This window comes from Cynocephalus volans, chromosome 2 (genome assembly GCF_027409185.1).
Source record: "Cynocephalus volans isolate mCynVol1 chromosome 2, mCynVol1.pri, whole genome shotgun sequence".
Classification (NCBI taxonomy): Eukaryota; Metazoa; Chordata; class Mammalia; order Dermoptera; family Cynocephalidae; genus Cynocephalus; species Cynocephalus volans.
In genome coordinates, this window is record NC_084461.1 from 193,636,159 (window position 1) to 193,660,073 (window position 23,915).

The window sequence follows — 23,915 nt, forward strand, 5'->3', positions numbered from 1 at the left end:
CTCCTGCCCCCCTTAGTGCTTTGGGAGGCAGCCAGTCTTAGGCAGTTGCAATCCACAGCACTTGTGCCTAAGATTGTAGCTGACATGGGGACAGATAAGCACATCTTTCCACCTGGGACTGGGACAGAGGGATGAGGCCTCCTTTACGCAGCTAACGGGTCCCAGGCCACTTCGGTCTTAATCATCATCTTATAATTGGGCCTCTCCTGGGTCTCGGGAGCAGAGCCCTGTTTGGAAGGAAGCTCCTGACACACAGTTGCTGGGGCACGTGGGCTGGGCCCTTCCTGTTCATGGGGCCCAGGCTCTTAGATCAACCAAACCATGGCCAATGAAATTGGGTGCCTGACTGCTGCTGTTGACAGGCAGATTTCTACTTACAGCCTAACAATTCCTTTGGGCCTCAGCCAGGCCCCAAGGACTCTCTGTCAGCTAGTCCCTGGGGCCACAGCACCAGAGGCGATCCCAGCCATCTGCATACTTTCTGGCCTCCTCCTCACCCTAGGCATGGAAGCCATATAGGAAATTGGGAGTGTGGGGGAGGGGGAGGGAGGTGACACATTTTCACCAGCGCTGGACCTTAATGATGAGAGTCTGCTTATGAGGAGGTAGATGTGGTAGTGGGTAAGAGCTGACACTCAGCTGTCATCAGGACCTGACCCCAATCCAACCTCTGCTACCTACTAGCTCTGGGATATTAGGCAAAATGATGAACTTCTCCGAAACTGAGACTAAACTTCCCTCGTCTACAAAGCAGAGGTAATAATTTGCCCCCTGCCTCATGGAGTTGTTATAGTCAATTTAAGGAGTGGGCAAGCAAATTTTCGGCTTGAGGCTATTTCTAAAAAATAAATAAGTAACATGTGTAAGGTATTTAAAAAATAACAACAAATACCAGTGTACCCAGCTTAAAAAATAAAAAGCACTAGTGCCTAAGAAGCCCCTGTGCACACCTCTTGGGTTCTAGCCATCTCCCTCCCTCCCTTTGCCCCTAAGAAACCATGGAGTTTTGTGGTTACCAATCCCTTGTTTCCCTTGTGTCTGCTTTTTGTTGTTTTTATGTCTCTTTCCTTGCTGAGCTATAATTAAAGACCAGAGCAAGCATAAGGATGTATAACCTTTCACCTCCCATACCTAATTACCTACCAAGGTCCTCCTCCTGCCCTCTCCTCTCTTTTACTAAGCAAGGACACTGCTGGTTGGGAAACCAGGACATCAAGTTTGTCAGTACTGTTGTAAACTTAGAATTAATAGGCTCTGAGTAAGCACCAGAGGGACTCTGTTGTGAATAAAGTACATGTACCAAAAGGCTTGGACTTCCTAGAAAGTGCAAAGTGAGCCCAAACTTTACACTCAAACAAACCTCGGTTTTGAAAATCAGCACTGCCCACCAGCTTGAGCCGCCAATTCTTTGCATTCACTCCAAAAATATTTGTCTACTGAATGACAGGCGCTGCATAGGTGTGGAGATACAATGATGGATGGAACAGACAGACTGAAACAGAGTCCCTGTTCTCATTTAGTTGGAGAGATCACCATTAAACAAATAAATACACAAATATATCAAATTTTGATAAACACTAGGAAGAAAAAAACCCGAATTCATGGAGGACTCATTTAGGGAAATGAGAAAAGCTTTCATTTGAGCTGAAACCTGTACTTCCTTGCCATCTGACTTTGGTTAAAATAAATTCGGTTTTCACATCAGCAAAACGGGGCTGATTATAATCCCCTTCCAGCTTTGCCCTTAGTAACAGGCCCTGACTCAGTGCATGGTTCAGCCCAGCCGCTCAGTAATTTCCCTTCTTCCCTGTCGTTTCTGGCTGTGTATGTTGCTGGAGATCTGCTGAGGAGCTGTGTGAGTGAGCGGTTAGTGACGGTGAGTTATGAAGCTCTCTAATAGGGTCTCACTGACCCGCTTGACTGGGTTTGATGGCTGATCCTATGAGAGGGAGAGAGAAGAGACAGTATAGTATCCACTGTCAACAGGAAGGCTTCATCTTTTTCTGGAGAAGGTGGTGTAGAGGAATAGAAAGGTTCTGCTGTGGAGTCAAGTAGACCTGGGTACAAATCCCCAGCTCTGCAGCACGTCACTTCACCTCTCTGAGCCTTCTGTTCTCATCTGTAAAATGGTCCATATAATACCTTCTCCGGTGAGTTTGTCATGTGGAACAGTGCCCAGCACATCGTGGGCACTCAGCAAGCCTGGCCATTATCACTGTTCCCACCAGAGCACGGAGGAACTGGGGGAAAAGTGCAGAGGTTTGGGGTACAGGTAAGGAAAAGAAAGGAAGGCTCGATGGGTTCATTCAACCATCTCGGTTCAAGTCCCTGCGCCACCTAGGTTGTTAACCTGGAGCAGGTCCCTTTTCCCCTCGGAGCCTCAGTTCTCCCGTAGGACTGGGCTAAGGATAGAACTTCCTTCACGCTGCTGCTGTGAAATCATGCAGGCAAGTTGCCTCGCACCGCTCCTGACCTCCAATTCAGCGGAGCTGTTGCGGTCACTCCCTGCTGGACTGGTGGCTTTAGGGGTGAAATGTTCAAATAAGAGGGCGGGCAGTGGGCGCGCGAAGATGCGTCAAAAGAATGGAGAAGGCAGCTTTGCCTTTCGCAAACTGCGACCTCGTTTGTCCGCCGAGGCCGAAGAGCCGCAGGCTGGGGGTCTGGGGCCGGCGGGGCGCCCGGGGGTCCGGCCGGAGCCGGCGGCGCACAGAGCCGGGCGGCCCGGGGCGCGGGGCTGTGACCTCATCGGCCGGCGCCGTCCCGCGGGGCCATGAGATCATGAGATGCCGGCGCTCGCCGTGGAGTCGATTTGTTGTTGGGAGCGCGGGGACAGCCGGCCGCCCGCCGCGGTGATCTCATCCGGGCCCCGGGGAGGGGGAGGCTGGCGATCGGGCCAGCCCGCGCCAGTGGGAGGGGGATTAATGGCAGCGGCTGGCCGGTGACGTCACCGGCAGCGCCCGTTGCCTAGCAACGCGCGGCCGCGGGTCCCGCCCCCCACCTGCCGCGAGCTCAGCCTCTATTCGTCATGGCTCGCTCTTTTTCCATTTTCTTTTCTTTTTTTTTTTTTGTATTGAGGCATAACTTATATGAAATACTGTAAATTGCTCTAATTATAAGTATAGAAGTTCGATGAATTTTATATACGTCTGTAACCACCCAGATCAAGATATCAACAGCGCTGACCAATAGAAATATAACGTAAGCTACATAGACCATTTTAAATTTTCTGGTAGTCACATTAAACAAATAAGAAGGAGCAGGTGACATTAATTTTAATAATATATTTTATTTAGCCCAATATGTCTAAAATATTATAATTTCACCGTGTAATCAATATAAAATTTTAATGAGATATTTTACCTTTCTGTTGTTTTTCTGAGACTGAAATTCTGTGTGTATTTTATCCTTTCCTTACATCTCAATTGGCAATAGCCATATTTCAAGTGCTCAATAGCCACATATGACGAGTGGCTACTGTATTGGGCAAGACAGATATAGAACATTTCCAACACCTGGAAGGCTCTTTCGTCCCTCCTTCCAGTCAGTATCCCCACCAAGGGTACCCATTTATCATACCTCTTCAGTTCTCCCCCTACACACACACACACACACACACACACACACACGTTTTGTATCTTTTCTCTCCCCACATCTCACTTTATCTCCTACGGTCTCCCTTTCTGTCCCTCACAGTGGCTCAAAGCAGCAGACTTTGGGGAGTCCAACTGGATTTAAATCCTGTGTCTACCAACTGTCTAGCCACTTTGGAAAATGTGTTTCACCTCTTTGAGCCTCCCCTTCCTCACCTGTTAGCCGGGACTAGTAATGAGAGCGTCCATCCCCTGGTGGTGTTAGTGTGGGGGCAGCGTGCAGGTACAAAATGTTCAACAGAGAAACTTTCATCACCAAACTATGAGCCAGACCTAGTCCTTCTCTTTGTCTTCTCTTTCCCCTCTTGTAATCCTCTAACTTGCTTAGTCTTCTTCTCTGTTCCTCCCCTGCCTCTGGGGTTGAGTTTTCCCCTCTGGGAAATGGGAATTGATCATCACTACCCACAAGAGAAGCATTTGATGTGCAATTCGTGGCCTATGATATGTGCTTAAAGATATCACTTTCTTCCCCTCCCCTGCGCTCTCTCTCCCTTCCTTCTCACCTTTACATTTATCTGTGCTTTTCTTCTGCCCACAGTCCCTGCCCCTCCTCCCGGTTTTGGTCCCCCCGCATTCCTCTCTGGCCCTCCTTCAGTTCCCAGTCCGCCCCCCCAGCAGCATTTCTTTCTCCGACCATTCCTGGCTACACCGCTCTAGAGTTAGTTATCAATCCCCAAGATCCGGCTTGGGCCTCATCAGCTCAGCCATCCCCAGGTCGGTGTTGGGACTGTTTTGTCCTGCCGGGCTGTCAGCTGGGGTCCCCGCGCAGCCCTACAATCATAACAGACCCGCAGGCCGCCTTGCCAGGAAAACAAGTCTTTGTTTTCAGGCCCTAGCGCCGACCCTGCCCGCCCATTTCGGAGCAGGAAGTGTGGCCCTGTCCCCTGTAGCAGTCGGGAGCTAACAAGCAGTTCAGGGGAAGAAAAGCGAATAGAGGGGGAATCACCGTGGAGGCCGAGGGGCCCTCTGCAATTTGGAGGGGTCCCTCTGGCCCGGGAGGCTGGAAGCAATTCCTGCTTATTTGTCCCCACGTTTAAGGAGGGCTTTGAGCTAGCTTCAGTCCAGTGAAGCTTTGCCCTCCTCTTCCTGATACCCACTTTCTGTTATGGGACCGCCCCTCCTCTCCCTTTGGTGGTGAATGAGACTGTCAGTCATGGTGCCCCGCCCACCCCGTGGCCATGTGACCAGGCCTGGCCAATCATAGAGCCCTATGACCAAGGTTGGCCTCAGAGCTTGGATCTAAGGGAGAGGCTTGATTTCAAGGACTATCCAAGTCCTGCACATGAACCCTGGGAAAAACAGGGTCTCTCTTTCTATGGGAATTGAAGCTGTAAGAGTACTGGCTTGGGGCCTCCAGTGGCCATCCTTCCTACCAGACACAGGTGGATCCAGCATTTTGTAGCTGTGCCACCTGGAGCAGGTTACCTAATCTTTCTGTGCCTCCGTTTCCTCATCTTTAAAATGGGAGTTTTGGTAGGACCTACTTCATAGTGTCGTGTGCAGAGTGGTGCCTAGCACATAGTAAGAGCTAGGGAGTTGTTGTCATGATCATCACCATCTGCAGAGAGCTCATCCTTGGCAGGAGAGAAAGAAGGTTTCACTCAGAGGGACAGAGACGACCTGAGCTGAGAGATGGGGAAGAGGCCAAGAGATAGAAAGATAGAACTATAGAACATGAGAGAAATCTTTCACTACAGTGTTTGATCTCGGGGATCCAGGTGTACTTAAAGCCAGAATGACCCCTTACCTCCCTAGTTTTGTGACCTACTGCATTTCCTTCTTTTTGTAAGCTACTTCAAGCTGTTACTAACAGCCAAAAGTGACACTGTAGTTGGAACGGTGTTTAGAGGCCCAGAATGTGAGAGCTAGGTCAACACCCCCATCACACAGAACAGAACACTGAGGCCTAGAGAGGGAGAACTTGCCCAAAGTCACACGGCTACAAGGATTCACGTCTAGCTACCCGACTTCAAAGGCCACATTTTTAACACTGTTTTCACATTGTAAGTGAAATGTAAAAATCAGTTCTTTCCCACTCTGCCTTTCTAGTCTGCTGCCATCCTCTCTAATCAGGCATAAATCACTTTGTCTGAAAGATGTTTAATCTTCGCCAGACTGCTAGCAGTGCTACAGCTAACACTTATGACTGCTTATCATATGCCAGACATTGAACTCAACACTTTACATGCATTCACTCATGTATCCTCCCAACAACCCTAGGAGGATTTTTTTTTTTACTATTATCCCCATTTTACCAATGAAAAAACTGAGGCATAATAAAACGAAGTGAGGTGCCCCAGGTAACACAGCAGTGATAGAATCAGAATTCAAACCCAGGTCATCTGACTCCAAAGTCTCTGCTCTTCATCATTGTACTTGCTAAGACTCCAGGGCCTCACCAGCTTGGAAGAGGCAGAGCTGAGACTCGCACCCAACACCACAGTTCTTTCTTCCTTCCTTCCTTCCTTCCTTCCTTCCTTCCACACAGCCTGTCTTTCCCATGGTAGCTTTGTACCCAAATCAGCAGTCACTGTCCAACCTTCCCCCTCCTCACTCCTAGCCTTGCTATGTTTTAAACTTATGTGCACATTCTCCATTCCTAGCATCAGGGTTCCCATAAGCCAAGCCTGTGGGACACCTAGGTGTGTGAACCACAGGGTCATTTGGTTCCATCTCTTCATTCATTCATTCACTCAACAAACTTTTGTTGGTCACCTGCCGAGTGCCAAACCCTTTGTATTAGTTAGGATTGGAATCAACTGTAACAGCAAAGAACTCAAAATAATATGGCTTAAATAAAAAAGAAGTTTATTCCTTTTTCATGTAAAGCCCTAAGGTAAGTAGTCCAAGTCTGGGAATGTGATACCTTCCAGCTCACTGCTTCACCAATCCTAGGGTGTGGGACTCCTCCTCGTGGTTTAAGACAGTAATGAGAGCACCAGCCATCACATCCAAGTTCCAGGCAATAGGATGGAGGAAAGGGGGAAGACTAAGGTGAAAGCTTCTCTGAAGTTGCTACTTGACACTTATACTATATCTTAGTGACTAGAGTGGCACCTAGATGCAAAGGAAGTGGAGAGATGTAGTCTCTGTTTGAGGTAGCTATGCATCCAACTGAAAAATTGAGGACTCCAGTATTAACAGTGGGTTAAGGGATATGGAATGACAGCCAGCAGCTAGGGACACACACTAAGTAGGCACAGGAGAAAGATGGCTAAACAAGACATAGTTCTCTGCACTCATGAAGCTCACAGAGTAGTCTAGGAAACAGATAATAATAATCAAAGTTATTGAGCACTTACGGTGTGCTGGGTGCTTTGCACAATTCAAAGGTTCTCAAGAGACCCAAAGAAAGTGAGGGAGCCAGCCTAGCAAATATCAGGAGGAAGGGTGCTTCAGGGATAGCACAGGGCAGGTGCAAAGGCCCTGCAGTAGACTTGTGCTTGGCTTTTATGAGAAACAAGCCCCATCAGAGAGGGGGCTGATCATATAGGATCTGTAGGACATGGAGAGGGTTTCAGATGTGACTCTCAGTGAGATAGAAAACATTTGAAGATTTGAGCCCAGGAATGATTTGATCTGGTTTGTATTTTGCAAAGCCCATTTTGGCTGCCATGTGAAAAATAAACCACAGAGAGACAAGGAGAAAACCAGGAGGACACTTGGGGAGCTGTTTCCAGCAGGATTTGTAGACACATTAGATGTTGGTTATGAGAGGAGGAGGTTCAAGGGTGATTTGCAGGGGTTTGGTCACAGAGGGGAAGTCACTTGCCAAAGCTGCACAGCTAAAAAGTGACAGAGCCAAGATTTGAGCCCAGTGAGTAGAACAGAACAGAAGACCTACATTCCAGTCACAGGTTGGCTGCATGCCAGTTCCATTAGTCAGCTCAGTCTGCTGCAACAAAATACCATAGACTGGGTGGCTTAAACAACAGACATTTATTTCTCACAGTTCTGGAGGCTGCAAAGTCCAACATCAAAGATCATGATGAGGGATCTCTTCCTGGCTTACAGATGGCCATCTTCTCACTGTGCTCTCACACAGCAGAGAAAGAGAGTGATCTCTCGTGTGTCTTCTTATAAGGGCACTAATCCCATTATGAAGGCTCCACCCTCATGACCTAGTCACCTCCCAAAGGCCTCACCTCCAAATCCATCACATAGGGGATTAGGGCCTGAACATATGAATTTGGAGGGCAACACAATTCAGTCCATAGCACAAGCTGTGTGGCCTCAGACAAGTATCTTAATTCTTTCTTTTCATGATTCTGTGGGTCAGGAGCTCATCTCTTCCCCACAAGATGTGTGCTGGGGCTGGACAGTCTAAGATGGCTTCTTTACTCTCAGATCTTATACCTGAGGTAAAGTGAATGGCTTGCCTAAGGTCCTACATGTGATGCCTCAGTTCTCACTGTTGGCTGGATTCTGTGCTTGTCCTCCATGTAGTCTCAGAGCCACTCCCTCCCCACATAGCCTCCTCACCTGGTCTCTCCTTATAGCCTGGGCTCCTCCCAATGTGGCAGCTGGAGAAGGCAGAAGAGGCAAGAGGAGGACATGAAAGCCACTAGGTCTCTTAAGGCCCTAGGCTTGGAAGTCCCAGATATCACATCTGCCTCAATTCTAGCATACCTTCTTAGTTCTCTTGAACCTACATAGTCTTTTCTGTAAAATAAGGTGGCAGTAACATAATGCCCACATTTCTGGATCATTAGGAGGCTCAGTACTAGCTGCTATCATGTCCTGGGCCATTCCTGTGTAACTGTATTTCAGATTTATTGGCTCATTTCATCTTCTATCACCCTGGTGTATTGGATTCAGGTTGCACTGACTTGTGATAGTCAGTGGTTAAATTTTCAGGAAATTTGTAAGCAGTTGTTAACCTTGGTAGCTTGAAATTGGCCTTGTGGGAGTATTTACACCACAGCAATTGGCAAACACAAATCAGGACCTCTCCCCCTCCCCCAGAGACCTGGTTTGCCAACACACTACTGCATCCATAGATATATGTATGTATGAATATAAGTGTGTGTGTGTGTGTGTGTGTGTGTGTGTGTGTGTGTGTGTGTGTGTGTGTGTGTGTGTATATATGCATGTATGTATTTTTTCAATCTAATTTACAGATGAGGAAATTGAGGCTCAGGGAGGTTAAATAATTGTCCAAAATCAAACAATTTAGTAGGCAGCAGATCTGACCGTGGAATCCCAAATCCTGTGTCCTTAACCACTATGCTTCTTGCCTCCGTAAATAAGAAAATGTATATGAAAGAGATTTATAAACAGGCAAAGCTGTATTCATTATTAATCTTGATACAGAAAAAACCTTTCATCTCTGTCTACACATTCTTTCTACGTTTAAGCTGCTGACAAGTATCTGATTATATCTCTCTTCCCTTCCTCACCCCCATAGTTCTTCAAACTATCTTTCCCATGTAGGTGAATTCCTCTCAAAAATTCTCCTTCTCTGTTCATTTCTTCTGTTTCTCTGCATCCCACTCTCCTTCATTTTCCAACCCTTTCCAGAGCCGGCTCTGTGTTTCGTTGTTTCTCATTTGGCTTTTTGTCCCACACCCCATCCTGGCAGTGAAGGAGTCAGAACAGAATCCGCCTTCCCAACTCCACTGCTCCCACCCCCTTTATCAGAAGCCAAGCAAGTCCTGCAACAGTTGCCACCGTTCCCCCTTCACGGGTGGCAGGGAGGCCAGACGGCTCAGAATCTGATCGCTTTCCTTGTTCTCTGACACCCCAGAGAAACCACACATTCCATTTGGTGGTCGTCAGAAATAACATGCTTAAGAAACCTGGAATTAAAAAACTGCTTAATTAGGGAGAGATGGCTTCACTGGGATATGCCCCATTTTCCCCGGAGGTTTGATTTCCTTCTCAAAGTGGCCCACCCCCCGGCAGCTAATTGCTACCTTTAACATGGTACCACGTTGGCACTTATTCCTTTAATTTTATTTTCTGTGACATCAGTGCTTGCTTATAAAGAGAAGTTCTCTCTTTGATGTTCCAACTCTCCTTCTCCATCAGCAAACTCTAGGACATTGACGTGAGTAGCAAGGGTGGAATCTTTAGCTTCAGAGGTCCCCAGTTACTAAATGGGTACCTACTGTGTGCTAGATGCTGGGGATACACCCAGAGCCAAATGATCTTCTCCAAGATGAGGCTCACAGTCCAGTGGGAGAGACAGATACTAAAATAATCTTTTAAACATTGTGAGAAATGCTCTGAGAGTGATTTAGGCAATCTGAAGGGGTACAATTGGAGCACCTGATTTATTTAAGGAGTTGGGGAAGGCTTCTCATAGGAGGTTTGCTGAGACCCAAAAGATGAATAGCCCAGCAAAGAGCAGGAGGACCACTGTTCCACCTGCAAAAGAAGAGCTTGGTGTAGTCAGGCAACAGAAAGAAGGGCAAAGAAGCTGGTACCCAAGCCTCCTGGGGGATCCTGGGGATGTGTTGGAGGCCCCATTGTGACTTGATTTACCTAGGTTCTGATGTTCTAGACCAGGGTCAGCAAACAGTGAGCTAAATACATCCTGCTACCTTTTTTTGTCAATAAAGTTTTATTGGAACACAGCCATACCCATTCACTTACCTGTTGTCTGAGGCGGCTTTCACACTATGATGGCACAGGTGAGTAGTTGCAACAGGGAATATATGGCCTGCAAAGCCAAAGTATTTTCTAGCTGGGCCTTTGTGGAAAAAGTATTCTAAACCTGCTCAATAGCAAGTGGGAAGTTTGGGGTTTGGACCAGGGACCAGCCCGCAGCTTGGGGGCCTGAGAAGTTGGAGGACCCAAAGACAGTGACCAAGACTAAACACGAACAGTATTAATAAGGTGAGAGATGATGATCCTGGTGTCTGAACCCAGACTATCTGGCTCCTGAGGCTGTGCTCTTAACCACAAGCCACTCTGATTGTTGGAGATAAGCCTAATGAGGAACAGCAGAGAGGGGACCAGAGTCAGCCAGATGCCAGCAGGTAGGGGCTCCCAGAGACATAGGGATCTTTCACGGGGTGGCAGTGTCCTCCCCCACTGTGAGGCCAGACAGACCAAGCAGGAGGCTGCCTACTGTGATGGCACTGGGCTCATTGGCCATTCTTCCCTTTGCCTCTGGGCTCTGGAACACCCCTTCCTCCCTCATTCTGCTTGCATTTCCTCACCAGTCTGGCTCTTAATCACCATTAAAGTAGTGCTTCTCAAACTTGAATGTGCACTCAGGTCACCTGGGGACCTTGTTAAATTGCAGATTCTGATTCAGGAGGTCTGGGGTGAGGCCTGAGACTCTGCCTTTCTAACAAGCTCCCAGGTGATGCTGATGCTGCTGGTCCATGGACCACACCTCGATGATACCTTCTCTTAGACTTTCCTGATCAATCCCCCACCCCCACTCCATGCCTCAATTCTGGGGCACCCTACTGCTTACCTCCAGCAGAGTTCTATCATACTGCACAAGGGTACTTCAAAAAGTTGATGGAAAAATTCATTTTGTCTTTTAATTCTATATTTCCACAAACTATTTTAAGTACCCTCATGTTGTAATAATTTGCTTAGGTCTTCCTTATTGCATAGTGAGCTTCCCAAGGACAGGGATGAGGTCTTAGTTATCTTAGTATCACTAGAGCCTAGCATTGTGTCTGGTACATAGTGGGAGTCCAGAAATGGAAGGAAGGAAGAAATAAGGGAGAGAGGGAAGGAAGAAAGGAAGATGGATAGATGGGTGAATGGATGGATGGGAGGAAAGGAAGAAAGAAGGAAAGGAAAAGAAAATTCTCTAGGGGTGCTCTGAATTCAAGGAGGAGTGACAAAAGCAGGTTAAGATTGGAAGTTGGGAGAGACTGAGCTGTTGGTCCAGGATGAGATGAAACATGCAAGAGTTGAGAGATCCAGGGCGAGAGCAATTTGGGAGACATGAGGGAAGTATGGAGCAACTGAAGTTGGGTGGTTCAGGAAAACAAAGTTCAAAACATGGGTATTCTGCAGAGCCTGGGGCCTGCTGTCAGGATATGGACAGAGCTTGACATCTATTGAGCTGCTGTACCATTGGTCATGTAAAACAAACATGGTGGCCACCCTCATATCTGTTCTCGAGTCACCTCCACCTTCCCACAGCTTCCAGAAGGAAACCAGCAATTCCCTCCAGGGAGGTGTTTCTGGGGTCAGACTGGTGGGAGTCGGTGGGGAGAGGAGAGCCCTTAGGGAAACAATGACCTCACTTCGGGGAGGCAGCCAAACAGTCACAAAGGTAAAAGCAAGTGGATGATAGGATGCCCTTCTTGATCCTTGGCAGATGTGGGCACATCTACTTCAAGGAGTCCCCTTCTGAGTGGCCTGTGCCGGGACATCAAGATGGAATATAAAGGGATAAATATAACATTGCTATCCACATGCCCCACATCATCCATTTGATAGCTATGCAACATGTGTTGATAACATTTTTCCCTCTAATTTAAACATATCACATTCTCAGTACAAAAAAAATGAAAAAAGCAGAAAAACACAAAGAAAACTAGTATTTTTTGCATTCTCCATTTTTTCCACTTGAAACTATAAGAGGAGCATTTCTCTGCATCAAAAGATATCCTTTATCAGTTTGATTTTTTTTAACTTTTAATTTTGAAATAATTTAAGACTTAAAGAAAAGTTGCAAAAATAGTACTAGAGTATCCATATACCCTTCATCCAGCTTCCCCTAATGTTAACATCTGATATAACCATAGTACCATTAGCAAAGTCAGGAAATTAACATTGATACTATTACTATACAGACCTTATTCAGATTTTGCCAAGTGCCCCACTAACATTTTTTTCCTAGTCCAGGATCAAATCCAAAATCCTACATTGTATTTACTTGTCACATCTCCTTAATCCTCTCCAATCTGACTCTTCCTTGGTCTTTTCTTTGTCTTTCATGACTTTGATACTTTCAAAGAATGCTGGGCAGTTGTTTTGTAGACTGTCCCTCATTTGGATTTGTCTCTTATTTTCTCATGATTAGATTGAGGTTATGACTTTTTGGCCAGAATACCACAGAAGTGATTCTGTGTCCTTCTCAGTGTATCATATCAGGGGGTTCAGGGTGTCTATATGACCTATTAACTGGGAATGTTAACCTTGATCACTTGGTTAACGTGGCATGTGTTTCGTTTCCTCACCATAAAGCTGCTATTTTTCAAGATAATTTTTTTTTTTTTTTTTTTTTTTGGTGGCTTGCCAGTATGGAATCCAAACCCTTGATCTTGGTGTTAGCAATACTGTGCTCTAACCAACTGAGCTAACCTGCTGTCTTCTAGGAAACTTTTTTAATGGCTGTATGGCTTTCCATTAAAGATCTCTGACATAATCAGATCCTCTTTTTGTACATTTAGTATACTTTTTTTTTTTTTTTACTGTTATAAATGTCGCAGTGGCCATTTCTGTTGGTTCATCTTTGCACATATCCCTGATTGTTTTGTTAGTAGAATTGATGGAGCAAAGATTATTTATATTTTTAAGGTTATGGATGCCTGGTTCACGGTTATTTGTATTTTTTTGGTTTTAATCATCTTTATTAAAGTATAATATAAACACAAGAAAATGCACAGATTTGGAGCAAATATTTCAATGAGTTTTGGTAAATGTTTGCACCCATGTAACCACCATCCCAATCAAGATGTAAAATATCTCTATCACCTCCCCAAATTCCCTGATGACCCCTTGCAGTAGGTCTCCCCGACCCTCACCCCAGACAACTACTGACCTGATTTCTGTCACCTCGGGTTACTGTTACCTGTTCTAGGACTTTCTTCATATAAACCAGAATTATACAATACACACTCTTTTATGTCTATCTTCTTTGATCTGGCATAATATTGGTGAGATTCATCCACACTGCTGCATATATCAGCCATTTGTTGATCTTTATTGCTGAGTTGTATCTTATCGTATAAATATGTCATGATTTGTTTATCAATTCTTTCATTGATGGACATTTGGGCTGTTTCCAGTTTGGAGATTTTATGAATAAAGCTGCTAAGAACATTTGCGTACATGTGGACATATGTTTTCATTTCTCTCGGGTAGATACCTCAGAGTGGAATTGCTGGGTCATAAAGTAGGTATATGTTTAACTTTATTAGACATGACAGGGTGTGATTATTTTCATCTCCATTTTATAGCACAGGTCACAGAAAGCTTGAGGGACTTGCCCAAGGGCAAAGGGAGGGAAATAGAATTCGTTGCCAGGCACAATGCTAGGTGCTTTTCCTGTTCGTCTCCTTTAATCCTCAAAGCAACCCCATAAGGTGGGAATTATGATTCCTGTTCTGTAGATGAGGAAACTGAGGCTCATGACCATGCAGCAAGATAGGATTCAAACCCAGTCCAGTATGAGTATCCAAGTCTGCTTCACCAGGTGTTCATCTTGCCACCTTGGAGATAGTCGAGGATGGAGCTGGGGAGGGTGAGCGTCTCTCTGCTCTCAGAGTCATGGCCTGGACTTACCTGCACCCTGTGGCCATCCTGCCCGTGCCCCTGTGATGCCTCAGTCAGCCCTCTAGAGACAAGGGTGATCTGGACGCAGGGGCAGGGACTGTGCCCCCACATTTGGCTTTGAGCCCTCCAAGCCACAGCAAGAACCAGAGAGTGACCCACACTCCAACCCTCTGCCAAAGGTGTAGAGTTTCTCACCCTGAAACACAATCCTGGCTATTTGATCTTCTGGGCTGGTGGGTGGTAGGCGAGGGCAGTGGGCAGGGGCCGCATCTCCTGGCCATATTGCAGCCCCATTAGGAGCTGGCCTGAGTGCTTTCCAGAGCTGATTAATGGCCTGCCCGTGACCTGGAATGTTATTACTGCCTGAGGCCAGTGCCCCCCAGCTTGGTCCTTTGGGTCTTTACTGCTAATAATAATTGATGCTTTCTGTGTGGTTGCAGGGAAAGTTCTATCTGGTCATCGAGGAGCTGAGCCAGCTGTTCCGGTCACTCGTCCCCATCCAGCTGTGGTACAAATACATCATGGGTGATGAGTCCTCCAACAGCTACTTCCTGGGAGGGGTCCTGATCATTCTCTACAGCCTCTGCAAGGTGAGGTGGCCCCAGGGCTGGACAGCTGTCCTCAGGAAGGCCCTATTCACCAGCCAGGCCTGGGATACTACTGGGGAACCTGGAATACCCAAACTAATTTCTTCTTTTTTTTTTAAATCGAGATAAAATTTTAAAAACATGAAATTAACCACTAACCATTTTAAAAGCTATAGTTCAGCGGCATTTAGCAGATTCACAGTGTCGTGCAACCACCACCGCTATCTAGTCCCAAGACATTTCATCATCTCAAAAAGAAACCCTGTACCTAATAAGCAGTCACTCCTCATTCCTCTACCTTCCCTTCCCCCAGCCCCTGGCAACCACTAATCTGCTTTCTGTCCCTATGAATTTACCTATTCTGGATATTTCATATAAATGGAATTGTACAACATGTGACCTTTGTGTCTGGTTTTTTTACTCAGTGTAATATATTTTAGGTTCATGCACATTGTGGGATATCTCAGTACTTTTTATGGTGAATCTACCCTAATTTCTTGCTTGTGAAGCTTACCATATGCTATTCTTTTGCATAGTCATCTCCATAACAACTCTTCAAGATACATACCATTATTATTACTCCCATTTTACAGGTTAGGAAACTGAGGCTCAGGGAGATGAAGTTACTGGCCCAAGGTTATTCAGACAGAGGTAACAGAATAAGCATCAAACCCAGGCAGGCTGCCTCCAGAGCCCAGAGCTCTTAACCACACTGCCACTGACTTTGTTTTCTGTCCCTCTTACCTCAGAAATATTATCCCTTTTAAATCGTATACCCTGAACATCTCAAATCAGCACACAGCACTTCTCATCATTAGTACAATCAGGGTTTTTTCCCCTAAAAGTAAATATATCCTCCACTTTCTTTTTTCTTCTCTATTCGGGCTTTAGAGAATCCTGGGGGAATGCGTGTGTTTCTCTTTCCTTCCTCCCAGCTGGACTAGCCAGACCATCCACACAGTGTCAGCCATTGGGGCTTCTACTGCTTGCTGATTCTGATCGACTGTCAGTGGCCAACTGATTGCTGGATGGAGAAGGATTATTAGCCCGGGCTGGGCTCAGAGGAAGAGTGCTGGGATCGATTAGCAATGCCTGCTCTGGGCATGGGAGGGGAAAGTGCAGTATGCGTGCCCTTTATTTGCTATCCTGGCCTAGGTAGCAGGGGAGACTGCTGATATCAGGCAGCAAGACAAAAGCTAAGCCAAACCAATGGGAATGAGGAGTTCCAAATGGAAGAAGTGCCCTGAAAATGTTCTGAGTCAAAGACAGGGGTAGGGTGAGTGAGGGGGTGGGTTGGGAGGGGAAGGGAGGTTGTTCAGGGATAGTGGGAGATCCTGAACAACCTTGGATACCTTTCAGCCACCACCCTGTTCTCCTTTCAGTCATTCGACATCTGTGGCCGTGTGGGTGGAGTTAGGAAAGCCCTGAAGCTTCTGTGCACCTCTCAGGTGAGTTGGCTTTGGGTGGTCCCTACTGATGTCTCAGGAACTAGGAGCCAGAAACAGCAGTGGCCCCTCCCTCACCCCACAGATCTCGCAGTGCTTCTGAGTGTCCATAGCTGTGTTTGTCTCTCCCCTCCCTCAAACAGAATTATGGAGTCCGAGCCACTGGGCAACAGTGCACAGAAGCCGGTGATATCTGTGCCATCTGTCAGGCCGAGTTCCGAGAGCCTCTGATTCTCCTGTGCCAGGTGAGCAGGACTCGGGCAGGTCCATTAGAAACTGAGGTGGTGGGACAGCAGGGCCCTGCCCCATGGAAAAGATGGAACAGTCTGTCCCATGACCAAATCTTGGGGCTCTGGCATGGGTCTTTGGGGGCAATGTGGTCAAGACTGGAGTCAGCCAGACCCATGCTCAAATCTCAGCTTTGACTCTTACTAGCTGGGTGGCCTTGGCAGACTACTTCACTTCTCCGAGCCTTGGTTTCAGCAGTAAAATGTAGAAATGCCAAATTCACTATGGCATAGCATCAGAATATCCTGAGTGTGAATTCCAGCAGCATTCTTGATCCAGGTGGGTCACTCTACCTCCCAGAGCCTTGGTTTTTTTCATGTATAAAATGGCCATAATAATAATACCTACTTCAGCAAGCTATTATTACGATTAAATGGGATCATCTATGGAAAGAGCTAAACTTGAATTACTCAACCATGGAAATTCCTAGTATTATAATTACAATCGGCCCTCCATATCCATAGGTTCCACATCTGTGGATTTAACCAACATAAATAGAAAATACTACCCCCCCCAAAAAAAATACAGTGTAACACCTATCTACATAGCATTTACATTGCATTAGGTATAAGTAATCTAGAGATGATTTAAAGTACACAGGAGGATATGCATAGGTTATATGAAGATACTGTGCCATTTTATATCAGGAACTTGAGCAACCTCAGATTTTGGTATCCACAGGGTCTTGGAACTAGTCTCCTGTGAATACCAAGGGATGACTATATTATTATCAGTATAGTTATTATTACCATTTGTTTTCATTATTAGTCATGGATCACCAACCCATGGCTGATCAGTCCCCTTTAACTCCCTAAATGTGTTCCTCCTCCTCCTCCTCCTGACCTCAGGGGCTAGGCGTCAATTCAGCAAATGTGTATTGGGTCAAAGCATCCTATCAGACACTGGGGAGGAGAGGCAGAGGGCACACAGATCCCGTCCCCTCCTTTGCAAGCTCATAGTCTCCTTGGGGAGACAGACACATACATAAATAACTATGAAACAAGGCAGGCGGTGATAAGTGCTGTGTAAGAGAGATTCATGCATCGTCCCAGGGGACCAGAACAGAGAGCGATGAGTTCCAGGTTGGAGAGGCTTTTTGGAGGAGGCATAAGCTGGAGACCAGAAGTGATGGAAAGGCTTATGGCCCCACCATCACCACTTCCAGGGGTGGGGGAACAGGAGGTGGGGTCCTTTTTTAGCATCAGCAAAATGTTTTTTGTTATTGCTGTTTGGGACTTGGCGGGGGGGGGGGGCGAGTAATTTTAATTGTTTATTTTTAAACTGGTAAATTTTTGCATGAATCAAAATTCAAAAGAAAAAAAATGAAAAGACTAAGGAGACATGACGACTAAATGTAGTAAGGGATCTGGGTTGGATCCTGGAACAGAGAAAGGACATTAGGAGAAAAACTAATTTGATGAAATCTGAATGAAGTCTGGAGTTCAGTTCATAGAAACATATCAATGTGGATTTCTTAGCTTTGACAAATGTGTCACAGTCATGCAAGATGATCACACCAGGGGAAACTGAAATTGGGTGAGGGGTGTATGGGGATTTTCTGTTCTTTGCAACTTTTCTGTAAGCCTAAAATTATTCCAATTTTAAAAGTTTATTTAAAAAAATTTTTTTGAAAGATATAAAAAGGAGGATGTAGGCCCACCACCTTGTCCCCCAGCTCCCGAATCCCCTGTATACCCGCACAGGCAACCATTGTTACCAGTTTCCTTGTATCTTTCCAGAGATGGTTTATAGAATTTAAACATATTTATATACACAAGGGTACTTCAAAAAGTTCATGGAAAGATTTGTATTATCTCTCAATTCTATCTTTCCATGAACTTTTTGAAGTACCCTTGTATATAAACTCATGTGTATATATATATATATATGTGTGTGTGTGTGTGTGTGTGTGTGTATGTATATATGTATACACACACACACAAACATATCTTTTTTAAAAAAAACATAACTTGTAGCATATTCTACTCAAGCTGCTTTCTCCACCTTTCACTTTTAACTTGAAACTCCGCGTTAGGGATCGCTCCTTTTTCCATCGTATAGCTGCATAGCATGCCATTTTATGGATAGACCACAATTTGTTGAACCATTCTCCTATTGATAGACATTTAGTAGCTTATAATCTTTTGTTATTACGAATATGGCTGGTACAAACAATCTGAAATGGGGAGATCAATCACACCTATCTGGGCCCATCGTGTTTGATTAAATGAGTTAATTCAAGTGAAGCATTTGGACCTGCACCTGGCACATGGTCAGGGTTCAATAAATATTCACTTTTAGGGGCATGCATTTCATTTCACACATGCACAAGCTCCCGGTAGGATAAATTCCTAGTGGTGGAATTCTGAGGTCAGAGGGTACACAGTTTTGACAGATGTTGCTAAATTGCCCTCTATAAAGAGTGTATCCACTTATGCTCCCAGTGAAGAGTAAGACACGGCCTCTTGCTCCCTCCCTCACCGACACACAGTGTTATCAAGCCTCTTTTGAGCTTTGCCAATCTGACAGGTGACAAACGCTATCTCCGCGCAGTTTTAATTTGCATTTCTCTAATTATGAGTGTGGTTGAGCATCTTTTCATTTGCTTCAGAGCCATCTGTATTTCCCTCTCAGTAGCAAGGATGATTTGAACATGATGTCAAGGTGAAAGTCTTTCTTCTTGTTTCCTGGCAATCTCCCTAAGCCTCAGTCTGTTGTCTCTCTTTCAATCTTCTCCTGGTACCACTATGTCTTCCCGCAAGTGGATTAGAAATTCTTGGGAGGAGTCAGACAAGACACCATTATCCCAGATCTAGGAGTAACAGCCACACCCAGTGGTGGTTGAAGACCACAAACGTGACCAGGCAGAGCACACATCTCAGCCTTACCCTGCCCCTGTGAGCTGGGCCTGGAAAGGCAGAGATGGCTTGCACAGGTGAAGGGATCTTGTTGATTCCTAAGTGCACTGAATGAATAAACAAATGAAGGAGTCACTCAGCTTAAGTGTTACTTCCTCGATAAAGTCTTCCCTGGCTCTGCCTCCCCAGACTAGTCATGTTCCCAGCTATATGGTCAGAGATCCCTGTGTTTTAGTTCATTGGGTTGTGTAAGATCTATCTTTTCTCTGCCAACTTACAAGCAAATTGAGAGTGGAGACCATGTCTGTCTTGTTGAGCAGCCGAGCCACAGTACTGACTTAGTAGATATTGGGTGGTTGGATGGATGGATGAATAGGATGGATATGGATGAAATGGATGGATGGATAAATGAATGCATAGGGTGATGGCCAGGTGGAGGAGTGGGTGGGTGAGTGCAAAGGTAAGCAGAAAGCGGCCAGCCTCCAAAAAAACAAAACAAAGTTTGGTGGATAGAGGTATAAGTGGGTGGGTGACTGTGCGATGGGCAAATGGCTGGATAGATTGGTGAGTAAATAGGTAGGTAGATGGGTAAATGAATGCATGGATGGGTGGAAGATGGATGGATGAACAGAAGGACAAATGGATGAGGGGATTAATAAATAACCCACTAGGCTAAAGCAACATCCTGTCTCCCCTTCAAAGATTCATCAAACTAAGCCCAGTGTGTCACTGCTCCCACACACACCCTTACCCCCCGAGCTAGGGCCTAGGAGGCAGATTGCCAATTGAAGCTACTCAGGCAGCCACTGAGCAAGTCTCAGTGTTAGAACTCTTCTTAGACAGAGCCCACTTGCCCAGGCAGTCACTCCACAGATATTTATGGTTTGCCTCCTGCGAGGCTGCAGGGGGTCAGGGAAAGGGCATTTTGAACACAAAGTCAGAAACTTGGTTTATTCCTTTGCCAAAGAAAACAGTGAGAGTACATTTAGAGAACAAAGTGCCCTCCAATCCTTGGTCACTATGCGTTTGGTTTTTTGTGTGTTGTATGATATAAAGAGGACAAGAGAACAGTGACTCCTATTTGATTTTGTGCTTTATAGGCCTTATCTGTTTCCTTTCTTATAAAAACCTTGGGAGAGAAATAGTAGCCCCGTTTTATAGAGAAGATTTGGGCTCAGAAAGACAAAGAGATGGACATGCCCAAGGTCCTGCTGCTCCTCGGTAGCAGAACCAGGATTCAAACCCTGAGTCTCTCATGCCATCGGCCATGCCTTCCACAAGGCTTGGCGTCTTGCTTTGGGATGTCCTAAACACTGCATTAAGACTAGAGCACTTTTCCTGGAAATCTATGGGAATGTGCTAAGCCTGTGCACATTGCCTCTTTGGCTTAATGAATGGCTGAGCTGGGATAGAGCTCTTACCACCTGCTTCTGACTCCTCCGTCCATTCATTTATGCATCAGGTAGTTATTGAGCACTGACAGCATCCCCAGCACTAACTATATAGTCCTGAGCAACACAGTTTATTGTGACACTGACCTTCCATATCAACTGTCACCCAAGAGTGAAAATGCTTGCCCTGGACAGCTTGCAGATTTTTTAATACAGTCATATGTGATGATGTGTATGGCTATGTATGGGTTTTGAGAATCTTAGCATGTTATTCAATAGTCAGTATTAGTGTTTAATTCTAAGTCTAGACATGGCTGGCTGGTTTGTGTGATTAAGGAGGATCTGGGGTTAGGGGTGTGCATCTATATATCCCCTGTATGGTAGAAGTCACATTTTCAATAATGTCATTCCATTCATAATCCAGTGCTTCAAACATCCCTTCCCACACTTTCCATGTGTGAACACTGTACATAGTAGAACACCATGGGCCAGAGTTTTCACTAGGGAATCAGACACTTCTTGTATCAGTTATCGAATGCTGTGTAACAAATTACCCTGAAACTTAGTGGCTTAGGGCAACAAATGTTTATGACTTCACAGTTTCCATGGATCAAGATCCAGGCATGGCTTAGTTTTGTCCTCTGCTTCAGGGTCTCTCATAAGCTGCATCAAGGTATCGGCCAGAGCTATGGTCATCTCCTGGCTCAACTGGGGAAGGAGCTGCTTCCAAACTCCATTATGTGGGTGTTGGCAGGATTCAGTTCCTCGTGGGTTGTAGGACCAAGGGCTTGAGTTCCTTGCTGGCTATTGTGCCTGGAAGCTACCCCAAGTTCCTTGCCAAGTTGGCTTCATCAGAGCAAGCATGTGAGAAGCATGAGACAGAGTGTGAGCAAATTGGAAGTTACAGTCTTTTGTAACCTAATCTTGGAAGTGACATCCCATCACCTTTACTGCGTTATACTGGTTAGAATCGAGTCACTAGGTGCAGCCCTTACTCAAAGGGGGGGGACAAGGATGTGAATCCCAGGATGAGGTGATCACTGGGAGCCATAACAGAAATCTGCCTACCGCATTCCCAAGGTTGAATTCCAGCCCCACCACTTAGCAGCTGTGTGCATTTGGGCACGTGGCTTCCCCTCTCTGAGTCTCACTGATCCATCTGTTTGCTGATATGTGACTGGGATGTGATAGTGCACATAAAGGACATTAGCAGTGCCTGGTCCAGCGTTCATACTGAATAAGGGGTAGGGGTCCTGATTATTACCTGTTCCCCTCCTCACCTTCATCCATCCACCTGGACCCAGGCCTGGATGCTTCCTTCTTTCTCAGCCCACACCAAACACCAAGTGCCAGGTCAAGACATACCCCTCTGTCGCATTGAAAGCCTCTTCTCTCACACCAGGGCTGGCTCCTGTGGTTGTGGGGACTCTGATCCAAGCTCACATTTCTCCTGCCTTCTCTGAATCTTTTAGCAAAATGTGAGGAGTCTGGATGGGATTCAGGATGAGGTTAGGGAGGTCGGTCAACCCCTAGGGCTCCTCACCCAGCTCTGTGCACCAGGAGCACAGCCAGGGAGCAGTTAACAATCCAGCACCACCTGCATCCCCCTTGCCATAAACCCACCAGATCCTACGTGTCCCAGCCGGGAAAGGGCCCCTCCTTCCTCTCCCTCTGCAAGGGCTCATCCCTTTTTCCAGATGCTGGAGGGAATCCGGGGTCATGAACTCCTTAGCTGGGCCCCTGGGTGGACCTGGTTCTTCGAACCCCTTCATTTGGCACCAGATTCTGTCCCTCCCAGTTCTCTGAGGAGGAGACTGTGAGCTCCTGGAGGGCAGGGACCAGGCCTTTGTCAGCCTGGTATCCCCAAATTCTGCACCTGATCTTCATTCATTTGTCACCTCCATTGACAGAGCCCCTGCTCTGTGCCGGCAAGGCTGGCAGTGGGAATACAGTAACAACAGCTGCTGCCGTCATGGGGTTTACCAAACCTAGAGGGTAGGGCAGATGTTGACTAAGCAATAAGAATAGTGGTTCTCAAAGCGTGGCCAGGGTACCCCTGGGGGTCCCTTTCAGTGGGTCTAGGAGGTCAAAAATATTTTTATAATAATACTGACATCAGATGCCTTTTTCATTCTCGTTCTTTCCAACTATATAGTGGGGTTTTCCAGAAACTACACAACCTGAAATGAGGTCATTGCTGTGGTGGCTAATGGAATGTATGCTTGTGTGTTCTTATGTTTTAAATATGTCTCAATTTTTATTTCTAATATGGTAAGTATAGATAGATTTAATCCACATGAACTCTTTGAGGTTATCAGTCGTTTTTAAGAATGTAAAGGATTTGGGCCGAGCCCGTGGCTCACTCGGGAGAGTGCTGCGCTGGGAGCGCGGTGACACTCCCGCCGCGGGTTCGGATCCTATATAGGAATGGCCGGTGCACTCACTGGCTGAGTGCCGGTCATGAAAAAGACCAAAAAAAAAAAAAAAAAAAAAAAAGAATGTAAAGGATTCTTGGGACCAAAATGTTTGAATTAGAAGTGTAAGAACCTCAATGAATGTGTGTCGAATGAATAAATTTTAAAAACTACTCCCTGTAGTGACCATTTCCCATTCACCTAACTCAAGTTTAGCTTCATGTGAATGGGGGTTGTGTTGCATTCTTCTATGTAAGTACCTCTTTTTCCCATGGTAACATGGTTAAGTCTCATTCATTCATTCAACAGACGTTTACTAAGTATGTGAGCAAGAACCACACTCAGAATAAAACCTGATCCCTGCCATCAGAAAGCTCTTAATCTAGTGAATGAGATACACAAAATGGCAGATAATTCCAAAAGCATGAACATTTTGCAGAGAATTCCAGGATGGTGTGAGAGAGGTCTTCACCAGGAGGAATACGGTAAAAGGGAAGATACGACCAACACTTACATTTGCAGGAGACAGTAAAGGGTCGGAATCGAGGAGACATCACAAAACAGGGAAGGTGTGATTGCTTAACCAAGTATTCTAAAAGAAGTAGGCATCTGCCTAGCTAAGGGTGGAGAAAGGGCATCCCAGGCAGATATCACAACTTGTACAAAGCCATAAATAAGCCTTGCATTGAAGGTCACTTGGCATATCACTGACATCAGGTACCCCTGGGTGATGAGGCTAAGGAGGGGAAAGGGAACCATCATAAAGGACCCTGGGTGCCATGGTGAGAATCTCTAGAAGCTACTGG

At 45.9% G+C, this 23,915-nt stretch overlaps 1 protein-coding gene across 1 annotated transcript in view; it reads left to right on the forward strand.

The window, feature by feature from the left end:
- RNFT2 (ring finger protein, transmembrane 2) overlaps positions 1–23,915 on the forward strand; it is a 67,277-nt gene that overhangs the window by 41,403 nt on the left and 1,959 nt on the right. Inside the window, exons 7-9 of the mRNA XM_063087894.1 lie at positions 14,567–14,716; positions 16,096–16,161; positions 16,302–16,403. Coding sequence (XP_062943964.1) covers positions 14,567–14,716; positions 16,096–16,161; positions 16,302–16,403 — 318 coding nt within the window. The remainder of the gene's footprint in view (positions 1–14,566; positions 14,717–16,095; positions 16,162–16,301; positions 16,404–23,915) is intronic.